This window comes from Gobio gobio (genome assembly GCF_949357685.1).
Source record: "Gobio gobio genome assembly, chromosome: 13".
NCBI classification, from domain to species: Eukaryota; Metazoa; Chordata; class Actinopteri; order Cypriniformes; family Gobionidae; genus Gobio; species Gobio gobio.
In genome coordinates this window covers 44653937-44667502 of record NC_137106.1, presented here as the reverse complement: position 1 = coordinate 44667502, position 13566 = coordinate 44653937, and the positions used below count along the sequence as shown (strand labels likewise).

General features: G+C 40.1%; 1 protein-coding gene across 3 annotated transcripts in view; it reads right to left on the bottom strand.

Annotated features, from left to right (window-relative positions):
- The window catches only part of ralgapa2 (Ral GTPase activating protein catalytic subunit alpha 2), a 249957-nt gene that overhangs the window by 16844 nt on the left and 219547 nt on the right, over positions 1-13566 (bottom strand). For all 3 annotated transcript variants that reach the window (XM_079833687.1, XM_079833685.1, XM_079833686.1), the window contains exon 39: positions 265-389. In XM_079833687.1, coding sequence (XP_079689813.1) covers positions 265-389 — 125 coding nt within the window. The remainder of the gene's footprint in view (positions 1-264; positions 390-13566) is intronic.

Below are 13566 nucleotides of genomic sequence, written 5' to 3'. Positions count from 1 at the left end.
ATTTCAGGGAGACTGGGTGGAGATGCATTACGCACAATCTTCCACTGACTGGGTATTAAAATGGGAATTTTGCGCAGGTTCAGGCGTACGCATGGTTTTGTAAATCTGAAAACTTTTGTGCGTACCCAAAATCTAGCTGTTGTGCGCACGCACACTTTAAGGATGAAATCTATGGAAAGTTTTATACATGAGGCCCCTGGACTTTGAAATAAACTGCTACATGCAACAGAAAGGAAAATAAAAAGGATAGAGATGGTGTCTCACCTGCTCCTCCCGTTGGCCAGTAGCTGGGGGAAGGCGAGAAGACCTGGGCAGCAAAGTCCTCAAAGGTCATGTTCTCTTTGTGGTTCTGAATGATGGCCTCCAGGTAGAGAGCCCTCTCCTCATAACTGATGGCTCATCAAGGAAAATGACATTCACATGACACAAAATCATCACAGGGTTCAAAAATAGACTGGACAATGAAAAACGGAATATAAACAAGAAAATCAGAACAACAGCACACAAAGAAATCAGTAATAATGCTGTCAGCTTCTAAAAAGTAATTCATTAAATCATCACAAAGTCATTTAGAAATTCTGTGAGAGGAACACACTCAAAATAATGCATGCATTTTCAAAAACTGTAAAATCAAGATGTTTGCGCCATGTTTGATGCCAATGATGCCAAATGTAACTGGTTCTCATAAATCTGGTTACCAACCAACAAGGAAGCTTTTTGAGATCTAACAATAGATATTACACGTAAACACATGTGTTTTTATAAGATGCCTCTTGTGCTCACAAAATCTGCATTTATTTAATACAAATACAGTAAAAACAAAACAAAAAAAGCTGTTTTCTGTTTCAATATATTTTAAAATGTAAATGAGTTTTCAATCTTTTCCCCTTGTACAGGCAGTTCAAATAATCAGGGGAGGTAAATTAAAAAGGAGATGTAGCAGAAGAATTTTAAAGAAAGGACAAAAAAAAAAAGTTATTAGTTTGCTTTAATTAAAAATATAGCTCCATGATCCAGCACATTCCACTTGGCATTTCAGAGCAAATGGAAACGTCACGTAAAAGGATGGGCACTGGTACTACGGCAGATGAAACAAATCAAATCTTCCTGAAGCCATTTGCACTGCAGTCATTACACACATGGTGAGCGTGGCCTGTTCAGTTACAGCTACAGTCCGTTAACCGTCCAAACAAACGCATGAGCAGGTGTTTCTGCCTTGACGTCCACATACACACCAACACAAGCCTGGCAATCACTCAAGAACTAATACACGTATACAATCTGTGTGCACTGCTGTATTTATATGTATACAGCGCATGTGTGTGTGCTCTAATGTCTAATGAATAGGTTGTGGAGTGGAGGCAGGGGCGTTCCAGGGCCACATGCCTGCCTGCTGAAATTCTGGAGGGCCCCACTGATGCCATTCCCATCTCATTAGGGAGGCTGCTTATTCCGCCAGGCGCTAGGCTGTTGCCAAGGCCTTTGCACTCCATCATGACCACGCTGGCTGCGCCACACCACTCTGTGTTCGAGCGAGCCAGTGTGTGTGTGTGTGTGTGTGCCACGTGCCGGCGCAGCAGGAGCTGAGGCAACCGTGACAAATTGTTGAAAAGGTCCGTCTGAACCCAACGCTGACAAGCACCTGAGCCTGAGGGCTGCACACAAGGAGGGAGCGATCTGCTTCACTTCTGCATGCTTTTCTGCAAAAAACACGGGTCAGGAAGGGAGGGGACGCACGTATCTGGATGAAAAAGTTACAGCTTAGCCTCAAAATAAAACCGACCATCTCTGGAACAGAAATGATCAGCAACAGACGGCACACGGTGTTCTGAATGTGTACATACAAATTTGAGTGCATTTGCGCTGAGTGTAACAGGAGTATTATCTAAAAATTGAAGGTTTTGCTACTATGGAAACATGGGCAACATCACAGAAAAGAGCCTTTGAATTTGGAATCGAAATGATAACATAAACGTACATAAACATGGAACTACGGAAACATGGAGCCTTTATGGTTCATCAGGAATGTAAACTAAAGATGGAAGTGTTAGAGGAATAACAGTGAGTACTGAAAACAAAAATTGCCAACACAACTGAGATGTGAAGCAAATTAAGTAATGGGTGCAAAAGAAAAGTGCATGTGCGTGAAATAGAGGCCAGAGGGAGGGAGGGAAAAAGAGGAATGAGAATAAGGGATAATAAGCCTAAGCCACTAGGTCAACAGAGCCATATGGCGTTCCATTATCAGAGATGCAGATGACTTAAGCGTGGCTCGGCTATTGAGATTCCTAAAACAAATATTGACCTCAGCCAGAGTCACCGCTGCCATCGGCCAACCTGCACTCCCATTTCCTGAGGATGAAAAAAAAAAACCCTAACCTCCCATCTATTGAACAAATTTATGCAGCAGTCACAGCACATTACATATCATACATTCGTCTGCGCCTAAGCCAATTCTGGCACACCTCTGATTCTGCGTCGGCAGCTGTTTACATAAATGTATGCTGGTCTTTAGATATGGGATTTGCGCTTTATTGTTCCCTTGTATACATGATATTATAGTTTAAAAAAGGTGTACAACAAAAAAGTCTTTGCAATGGAAAGAATAACATCAGAAATGGCTAGTAAATTTCACAAATAATTACAAAGAAACAGCGAGTATCACATTGAAGTAAACATGACATTTTTTAACATACTACAATAATCTTTCACTTACAACTTCGAAAAAATTATTTCAGAAATACTTTTACTGGCAGACTTCATTTCTGATTTGAACAGCTCATCTCTGTCTCGGGTTTCTCTAATTGTTGTGGCACAGGTTGTTCCTTTGAATGCATGAGGTGGGTTCCTGAGGACTGTATGACGGCGGCATGGACTAATTCAATAAAGCAGAGAACAGTGACGCAGGCTTCACACGCCGCTCAAGCGATTGTCTCTGTCGGAAGCGGGGAGATCTGAACATACAGGAAATATGCTGAATGTTTGCACAGACAGAGGTCTCTTAGATGACACTGTTCCAGAATGCTAATGTTGAGAGAAAAACAAACATCCGACAATCCTGTATTCTCCTCAGGCAAGTGGGAACCATACAAGTTGTCGATGAGAAAAAGTTATCTGAAGTTTAGGGATTTCCCAACGTGATTGTAATTTAAGTCACCATTTCAGCACCTGGGATGGAAAAACTCTCCAGTCTGATGGAAACGAAATGTAGTGGGAATTTCCAAATGCATCAATCACAAAAACACGACTCCCGAAGGTTCGCGCACCCAGAACATCTACACAGAATGTTCTAGAAAAAGCTGGAGAGAGGGATGTGGTGTCAAAAGGGCAAATTTAACATCCCCCTGCCATGTAAAATAATGTGATGACCTCATTCAACCACAGGTCAGATTGTGTGTAGATGGGAGAAAGGGATAAAGGGGGTAAAATGTGTGTAAACAAAAAGTACAATAGCGCTGTTACAACAGAGGGAAAAACAGATGAAGCAAATCCACTTTGGAGGAAAACACGTCCTCTAAGCATACTGCAGAGGGGTTTTAACAGATAATGCTCTTTTTCCACTCTTTTGGAGGCCACTTTTCCACCCCACGGTGCACCAGGTGACAAAGGCGAGGCATTAAAGGCTGTCGAGAGCAGAAGCCCAGGGGACCGGCACAGACTCATTGAGTATTCAGGAACAGTCCAAAACAATCTATTCAACTGGGTCTTCAACCAGAACACTCTGAAGCAGAATACAGTCACAGAAGCTTCAACAGTTCTGCACATGTTGCTACAATGAAATCAACAAAGGATTGTTTAAAATCGCAGGAAAACATTTGGATCAAGTATGAATTATCACTTGTACAGGGATGTGTGATATGATCGTCTATTATAATATCATAATTGTTGTTTAAACGGTGTACAAGCTGACATTATCGAGTATGTCGCGCACTTTGCAAAAACCAAACTAGAGATGCCTTGAGATTGCACACTTTTACAGTGTGATGTAATCTAGTAGAATGCACTTACAATTACCCCAATTTTCTATATTTTGGGGGTAAATTTTCCCTGAAAAACAGCACAATTATAAATGCAATTGATTATATACAACAGTTCAATAAACAACAGTAAATATTGTTACATTTTACAATATTCAGTTTTTTTGTGCCAACAAAAATATGCCGAAACGCTGTGTTCCGTTCAAGAAGGAAAACACTTTTTTTAACAAATTGGTCGAGTCAATGATTCAATGACCCATTTATAAAGACAAACGCTCTCTTCAATCCTGAAGGAACCAGGCATTTAAATGAATCATTTGAACAAATGACTTAATGACTCATTAAAAAAACATATTGAAATTGTAGGGCCCTATTTTAACAATCTGAGCCCATGGTCTGAAGTGCATGAATCAGAATCCACTTTTGCTAGTTTAACGATGGAAAAAATGGTCGGTGCGTCAGGCGCATGGTCCAAAAGGGTTGAACCTAGTCTCTTAATGAGCCATGGCTGTGTTTTGGGGGCGTAACGTGCAATAAACCAATCAGTCTCATCTCCCATTCCCTTTAAAAGCCAGTTGTGCTTGCACCATGGCGGATTCAGTATTTACATGGCGGAATTTGCGAGCGGAAAGACTGAACGCTTCTCCAGAGAGGAATCCTTTTATTTGTAATATTTAAAAATGTTTGTGTGCTGCTGCTTGTCCCTGTGTGTGTAATAAGTAGGCCTGTACGATTAATCGAAAAATAACTGAAACCGACATTCAGAACCTCTAACCGACATATTTTTCCCATGTCGGTTATTTCGGTTTTCACGGGACTCCGCCCCGTCAGTCACATCAAGTGCAGTTTGCAGGCACACAGAGAGATGCAGGAGCGGTTATCTGTGTTTATAGATGCCCAGAATCAGTATAGTAACTGCATGTTTTACACAGTTTATATACAGGTCAGTTAATCACCGTTCTTATAGCCTTTACGCGTTACCGCCGACACACACACACACACACACACACACACACACACACACACACACACACACACACACACACACACACACACACACACACACACACACACACACACACACACACACACACACACACACACACACACACACACCGAGACGGCGCGCGCAAGCCCCGAAGCCAGATCGCTTTCACTTTCGTGCTCATAAAGTTTGTCAAGTACATGTGTTTAAAGGCGTGTCAGTTTCAACATTTAAACGCGCTCGCGTCCTCAACTGCGTCCTCACAAAGCTTGTCATTTGTATGTGTTTTAAGCCCTGCCAGTTTGAACATTAAAGCGAGTTTCGGCCATCAGATGTGTATTATGTTGAACTGATGCCTGATATATTGTGACAAACGAGCACTCAGACAGAAGCTCGCACATCACGTGAAGATCGCGCGCAAAGCAGCGCAGAAACGCAGTGTCATCGCCGTCCTGTGACTAAAGTAAAGTCACTAAAGTAGCTTAGAAACTCAACTGTTATAGGCATACATTTTAATACCTTTGAAGTAGGCTAAGTACAAACAGCAGCTTCATAATGAATAGAGACGGTATGAGTAATTCACACACCATCACTCTCTCATTGATGCATTCAGATAAATGTAATGTAGGCCTACTGTGTTAATGTATCTGTATCTGATGTACAACAAGCAGAAATCTGCCCCATAGACAATAACTGCTGAAAGTGAACCGTTTCCTTCAAGTATTTTAAAATCACAAAGAAATGCACTTTTTCATTAGAAAAAAAAAAAATCCACCTTTAATAGTAGAAATATTTACAGTAAAAACCTTATCAGGAAATTACTCAAAAACCTTACGAGGCAAAAAAAACCAAACAAGCAAAATAATCGTTCATTAATTGTAATCGAGGTAAAATGTTCAATTAATCGAGGATTTTTATTTTTGGTCAAATCGTTACAGCCCTAGTAATAAGTAGAGTGTACGTGCGTTGTGCACCCGCCTATAGGCGCATATTACTAACACGCCCTTTAAATAACACAAAAAAATACTGCGTTTTCAATTCCTCAAAAAAGCAACACGCCAACAATGCGCCTGAACACACCTGGTTTTCAGACCAGCATACCCATGGGCTAACAGATGGGCATGAGTGCATTTGCTATTTAAACAACGTGGCGCTGGACGTGAAAATGATAACTGCGTCAGGCTGAAACTAGCAAAAAACACCTGCATCGCGCCTGGCGTCACATTGCGCCGGGTGTATGATATTGATAGGGCCCTTATAGTCTCATTTTTAAAGTTTCATTTCATTTTTTTCATTTTTAAAAAAATCCTTTGATGAAATGTAAGAATCTTTATAAGAACCCTTATAAAAATAATATGACCACGTAAATCAATAAAAAAAAAACTTCTGTCACTGCCGTGAATTGCACCGAATTAGAAGAACATTTTAATCTTTGGGAGTCAGCTGTCCACGATAGGCATAAAACCAGACAAGGAACCTGCACAAAAACACACAAAGTATCATGTAATTACCGATATCAACTAAATTCCAGAAACACATTGAGTATTTTTGACAATATTGCACACCCCACACACATATTTAGTGATTATTTTACGTGTGCTAAAACAGACGTTTTACTGTACGAGTAAGTCCATTCATTTTTATCACCCTACCCTACTAAATTAGCCATTGTGAAATGATCATTTTTTCTGACGTGTGTGAGAGGGTGATAGAGCGAGATGAAGAGTATGTGTGCTGTTGTCCAGATGGTAAGGGGTGGCCAGTGGGGAATTGAGAGGTCAAGCACTTTGGCAGATCAAAGCCAAGGTCAGGTGGCAGTAGTGGCCATGTTCAAGGTGCATAGGGACTCACAGGGCCTCAGATGGCTTCTCATTAGCAGTCAGCTCAGGGCGCAGACCCCAGGGACCGCCTTCTGAACCCATCCCACCCTGAAACCCCTCCCCTCGGTCCACACACACAACAAAAGATCTCACCCCGCAGGACACCTCAGCCTGGAAACAACACTGCTGACTCAGGGTCACAAAGCCAGTTTGGCAATGCGCATAAATCCATCATTAACATGTTCGTGAAGATAAGGAAGTGGCAAATGACGTGGGGGAACAGGAAAGGACAGCCGTGGTTAAGATTACCTCATGAAATATCAGAAAATTGTCCTTTTAATGGGCCTTAGTCAATGAAAACAAGACTGCGAGGGATGCGGCTATCAGGGGCCGGATTGACAAAAATCTTCTTAAGAAAGATGTTAAGCAATTACTTCTAAGAATTCCAAGAAATATGTAAGAACGTTCGAAATGCTTGAAAAATTCTTAAGTTGCCAAATATATTCTTAAGAACATCTTTTTTTTTTCTCTCTTAAGAAGAAAATGGCAGGCTTTGGTGTTATCTGATTGTATGATGGTAATAATCGTAATAAGCTGTCACGTTATTTCCGTTGCAATGACTGCATTCAGAGTCAAATTTTTTAACACATTATTTGAATGCTTTTTTTTTTTTTACTTTAAATACCTATTTTCAAAAAGCCTGTCTCAATATGGAGAGATCTGTTGCATTAATACCTTTAATGAATTACACATCTTACATTTGGGGATTAAAGTCTTAAGATTTAAGTTGGAGATTATCCATTATTAAAGGGATAGTTCACCCAAAAATGAAAACTCTGTCATTAATTACTCACCCTAATGTCGTTACAAACCCACAAGACCTTCGTTCATCTTCAGATCTTCAAACGTGCAGTGTAACATGAGAATGAACCTCATTGGTTCTTGCCGAAGCTCAAATGTGCTGCGTAACACAAGATTGAACCTCATTGGTTCTCGCTGAAGCTCAAACGTGCTGCGTAACACGAGAATGAACCTCATTGGTTCTTGTAGAAGCTCAAACGTGCTGTGTAACAAGAGAATGAACCTCATTGGTTCTGGTAGAAGCTCAAACGTGCTGTGTAACAAGAGAATGAACTTCATTGGTTCTCACACATCAAGCGAGCATGCTTGAGCTTCCATTTACCACAACTGATGTGTGAGTTGATGAATGTTTATATGTTAATAAAAGCCTAAATTCAATCTGTTCATAATATAAAGCAATCGATTCTCTTCAGAAAATGTGGACTAAACCGCTCAATTCATAAGCATTAGTTTTACGATCTCTTTATAACATTTTTGAAGCATCAAAGTGGTAGTTGTGACTCTGATTTCATCATTTGTGTTCCGAAGATGAACGAAAGTCTTACAGGTTAGTTTTCAGTTTTGGGTGAACTTATTTACACAAAGTAATTTACGATTCATTTTAAGAACATTCTTTTCAAGAAATTTGTTTAAAACAATTTTAAGAAATGTTTTTGGGAATACAAAATATTCTTAACTGTAAGTTTGCAAAAAACAAGAAAATAGCATTCAAGAAGAATTTTATTCTTAAGAATGTTTCATAAATCCAGTCACAGGTCTTGTCTGGAGTTTTTATTTCACAGTACATTTTGTGGAGAGACATATTGTTTTGTTGGCAATCAATAACAAGAAAATATGTCTATCCTGACCAAGGTCTGTAAGCATTTCTTCCCATAAACATTAAGCTAGTGTTGTATTTAACTCATAAATAGTACTTTGATAAAATGGAAAAGGTTTGTGACAAAGTGCAAAGAGCACAGATGGACACAGTAACCCAGAGGGGCCTGAGGAACAGAAAGAGGTGTAATGCTATAGCCGTTGCAGTTGGGTTTAGGGCTTTATTAGCATCGTAGGGGTCAATTAGCAAACAGAGGCTTGAGGCCTTGCACTGCTGTGTCTGGTTAAGCTGAAGAAAGGCGAGGTCTGATCAGAGATGGAGGCTGTAATTGAAACATAAGGAGCCTCTGGAGTTCTAGCCTGAGGACAGGCCACTCCGCTGCACTTCTGCTTTTAACTGAGGAGCCTGTGACAGTGATGCTTGAAGCAGCTGCAACAGTCACAATGATTACAAAGTTTCTGCCAACAACACAATTTCTTTCATATGCCTTTTTCACTCAGCATTATAGGAATTATCTGGATTAAGTGTGTAAAAACATGCACATTGTGCAATGCACATAAAAATGGAAGTCTATGGAGAAGTACACTAGGAAAAAAACAAACAAAAAAACTGTTTTAAGAGTGTAGCCAAAAGACCCACCTGTTGACATGAGACTAGTGTGATAAAAATCACTAATCAACCCTGTTTGTGCAAGCTCACACTACTGTACAAAGGTTCGGGATGAGGAAGGTTTAAAAACTAAAAAAACTAAAAGAAAAACAAACAACTTTAATTCAGCAAGGAAACCTTAAATTGATCGAAAGTGACAGTAAAGACATTTATAATGTTACAAAAGATTTCAAAGACGTTCTGTTCTTTTACACTTTCCATTCATCAAATAATCCCAAAAATATATATTTTGGTAGTGCACATCCAACTCCAACTTTCACATAATATGCACAAGGCTACCAGTGAAGTAACTATCCATAAAGTACTGTTCAAAAGATATTTTCCCCTCAAGAATTCCCACCAACGTTTACTGTAACTGCACTAACGCAATCATGACATTTATTCGCTTTTACTACAAAGAGTCTAAAAAAGTGACTGCTCAATGTTCATGCACAACGGTCTTCCTCGTTACACTGCTATTAGAATACTATTTTAATTAACCTCTATTAAAGACATAAATAATGGACAGGAACTTTTCATGGACAGACATTTAAAGTTTAAAGAGCAAATGCAAATTTCCATCATTTCACCGCTGTAACTATCAAGGCACGGCAAAGGTTAACAATACGTTTCTGCTCGCCCCTCTGTTATTTGGCCTCTGAATGGGCTTTTGTGAGAGGATGGAGAAGTTGAAGAACTGGAGAGTGACCATGCATGCTCAACCTCCACTCCAGCCAAGCACCAGCCATTAACCTCGACCAATCACATTGACCTTGCCGTCTAGCCGGGGAAGAGGATAATTGGCTGGTTTAGAAAAAAAAAAGGCCCCGCTGCTTTTGGGATATTGTCCGAGCGAGCGTACTGCTGACATTCTCTGTCTGTGAATGGAATGTTCTGCATACAGATGCCTTTCCGCATTTCTGCTGCACTTGTGCTCTAATTAGGCACTGACACCAGCAGTCAGATCAAACAGACGGCCTGACTCACTTCCACAGTCTCAGCTACGCTCTTGATTTTATAGCATCCCCACGACAGAGTGATATTGTTATTGTGTTATGCTGAGACACACACACACACACACACAAGTGGCCAAACGTGATGTCCGGAGGGTATATTCGTTTTTTTAATGACCATACAAGTTTGATTAGACCATAAAAATAAGAGAAATTTATATCTATATTAGTGTAATTAATTAATTTGTTCAGTTTGACGCATGAAAAATATTTAACGCAATTAACGCAGCATCTGTTTTTATATCCATTTTTGCCCAGCGTTACATTATATGATTACGCTCTTATTCATGTAAATGCTTTTAAACAATCCAAGCGCGACAAGACACAAGAGAACGCGCTGTATGTCAATGTCCTGTCTGTGTGGGTGCGTCTCAATCCGCTCCCGAGTTCAGTAGTCAGGGCACTGATCAGGGAGTCGTCCACATTCATGTACACGATATACTGATTCCCCACCTAGGAAGCTAGGGAGCTAATCGAGGGACACCCTGACACACACACAGGCACACACACACACGCTCACCCGTCTCGTGCACACATCGAGCTCTCTTTCGCTTTTGAACAAAAAATAACAACAACACAGAGAATTTTTTGTTTTGTCGAGTATTCTCATATTAGGAGTCATTAATGTTCATCAAAGAACAACGGGAACAGAATTTTTTTTAGCTTTAATGGTGTTTAATCTATATTTCGGTTATTATTTATGCAGTTAAGAAAGGTGTTGATAACTTTATTCAATTTCTGTGTAGACTATGTCTATCAGGGAAGACCATGGGTAAATATAATATATAAAAAAAATGTACCGATTCACAGCACTAATAATATAGATTAGTGCGGTCAATCGATTAAACTCATTTAACTGAAAAAATTAATTGAATGCGTTAACATGTTAATTTATGCTAACATGTTAATAACATTTATGTGAGTGAGGATAGCAAAATAAAGTAAGCTGTGACATATTATACCCAAATATTATTCATACAGTGACTACCAGTAAAATTGGTAAAAATTTGGGACCAAAATGATTCTGACACTTTGACCTGAACGTTTTTTTTTTAATTGCTAATGCCTCCTTTTACACCACAGCCTGAACAAAATGAAGCATTGCTTGGTCATTGGTTGACCTAAATTGACATTATCTAATTGTGTAGTTACATTTAACAGCTGATTGGTTGATTGTAATCCATACCTTTCTATCAAGGTTATCTGACATTATCTAGATGAATTTGTTCAGACACAGTTTAACTCTGAGTTCTTGTCATATTTTATAACCATTTTCTAAACTATAGCGAATAAACTGTGATAATGTGAGAAATGTTTGAAGGTGTCTGAATAAGTTTTGGTTTGATTGTGTGTGTGTGTGTATATATATATATATAGAGAGAGAGAGTGAGAGAGAGAGAATATTTTACATTCAAGGAAAGAGCAAAACACTAAAGTTGGTTAAGGTATTAATCTGACAAATTTATTGGGCAAAAAAGGATTTTATAAGTTTATGTTTTATTTTTCTACGCACAAAAAATGCATAGAAAAACAAAAAGCTCTCTCATTTTTGCACGTGTTCATAATTTATTCGTATGACAGCCTGGCCAAAAATGATGTCCACACAATTTGGCATGTTTCATTGTGCTATCACACATAAAACAATTGACTCCAAACACAACTAAGCAATATGTTTACAAAAACTAATATTTGACCCTGCAGATTCAGGGCCTGATCATATTCTTATGGTGCGTTCACACCAGACGCGAATGAAGCGTTTTGCGCGAGTGATTTACATGTCAAGTCAATGCAAAGACGTGAGTAGACATTCTGCAGCGTGAATGACGCAAATCAATGACTCGGTGCGAATTGAGCGTTTCACACGTGATTTGCGCAGAGTTGAAAAATCTGTCCTTTGGAGGATATTCGCGCAGCGTTGACCAATCAGGAGCTTGCTCTAGTAGTGACAACAATGAGGACAAAATCATATGTGGGTAGCTGTACGATACATCTTCGCACTTTATAGAAACAGGAATAAAAATGATCTTGCATGGATAAAATTGAGTGAGGAGGTCGGACAGTCTGGTAAGTTGTAAAAAACGCTCTTTACTCAATTTGAGCTATACATAGGGTGATTTCAGGGTGATTGGGACACTTTTTGCCATTGAGATGACTTGTAAAAAGTGTTCCAATCACCCTGAATTCACCCTATTGAGACTACAAGCTAAACCCGGCAAATTGAGCTTATTCGCCGCATTTTAAAATAATCCATGTCAGCCATTTCGCAACGAGACAAGCCGGCTGGCAGAAGCCCCTCCCATGATGCGAATTTGCATCTGTTGTGTAGTGAATTTCACGTGCGAATGACGCGAGTAAACTCAAAATGTTCAAGTGCCCAACGATTTATTCGCACAAGTCGCGTCTGGTGTGAACGCACAGTTAAGCCTAAAGTATACTTCAGTTTTGGCGCAGATGCTTGGGCAAATACAGAACCTTTCGAAGTATACTCAATTTTAAACAGGCTCTCGGCACATGCCCACTCCCTTGTCATCCTTGTCCAGTGTCTGTGCTATTTTCCTCAAGAAGTTATGACTGATAAAATGTCTTCGCTCATGTTTAAACTAGGGCTGCATGTACCTCTTAACGCCCTCACACGAGCGCTCATCAACACGGGCATCTATTGCTGATGCCGTCTTGTATACAAACTTGGCTCACATGCATTCTAGCCGCAAATGTTAAAATATTTCAACGGAACAGAAGTTCAAATTAGATCCAAAAATCCTGCACTTTCATATGGTCTGAAATCCACACAGCTCCTGTATTACTCTCCACAGGACACGCATGATCTCTCGGTGTCTCGTGGGATAGAGGAAAGGCGGCTTCATTACATGCAGCATTTACAGAAGTACACTCAGCCTTACATCTTAACTCAAAACGGACTGTAATCGCTCTGCCAATGAAAGAATTAAGTATCACTTCTATAACTAATTAACCATTTATGAGGGCTTTTATGGGATAGAAAAAGTGTGTTGAAAAGCAAATCACAGAAGAGCAAGCAGCAAGAGATGTGCTGATAAAAAGAGAGAGAGTCTTTCCTCACAAATGGACTTGATGCAAGATACCGTCAGCTCCAGTGCCCGTGGGATGGCAGGTGTTGATTGGTGGCTTTCTGTGGCACCGCTGTAAGGGTACCTGTTGTCACGGTACTGGACGGGGGCGTGAAGCAAGTCTCGGTGGAAAAGCCGGAGGAGGTGTTAGGTGATTATGGGATGGATGGGGGAGGGAAAGAGAGGGAGAGGTCCGGAGGGACGAGTGAAACAATGCTGCTGATGTGCTCGTCATTAGCTCAAGGCCCTGGCGTCTCATTAGTCAGCTTGTTCTCAGCAAGAGACGATGATTACTGATCAAGAGCGCCAGAGCGAGTGAGTGCGTGAGAGAGAGAGAGAAACTACAACAAACAAGGGTG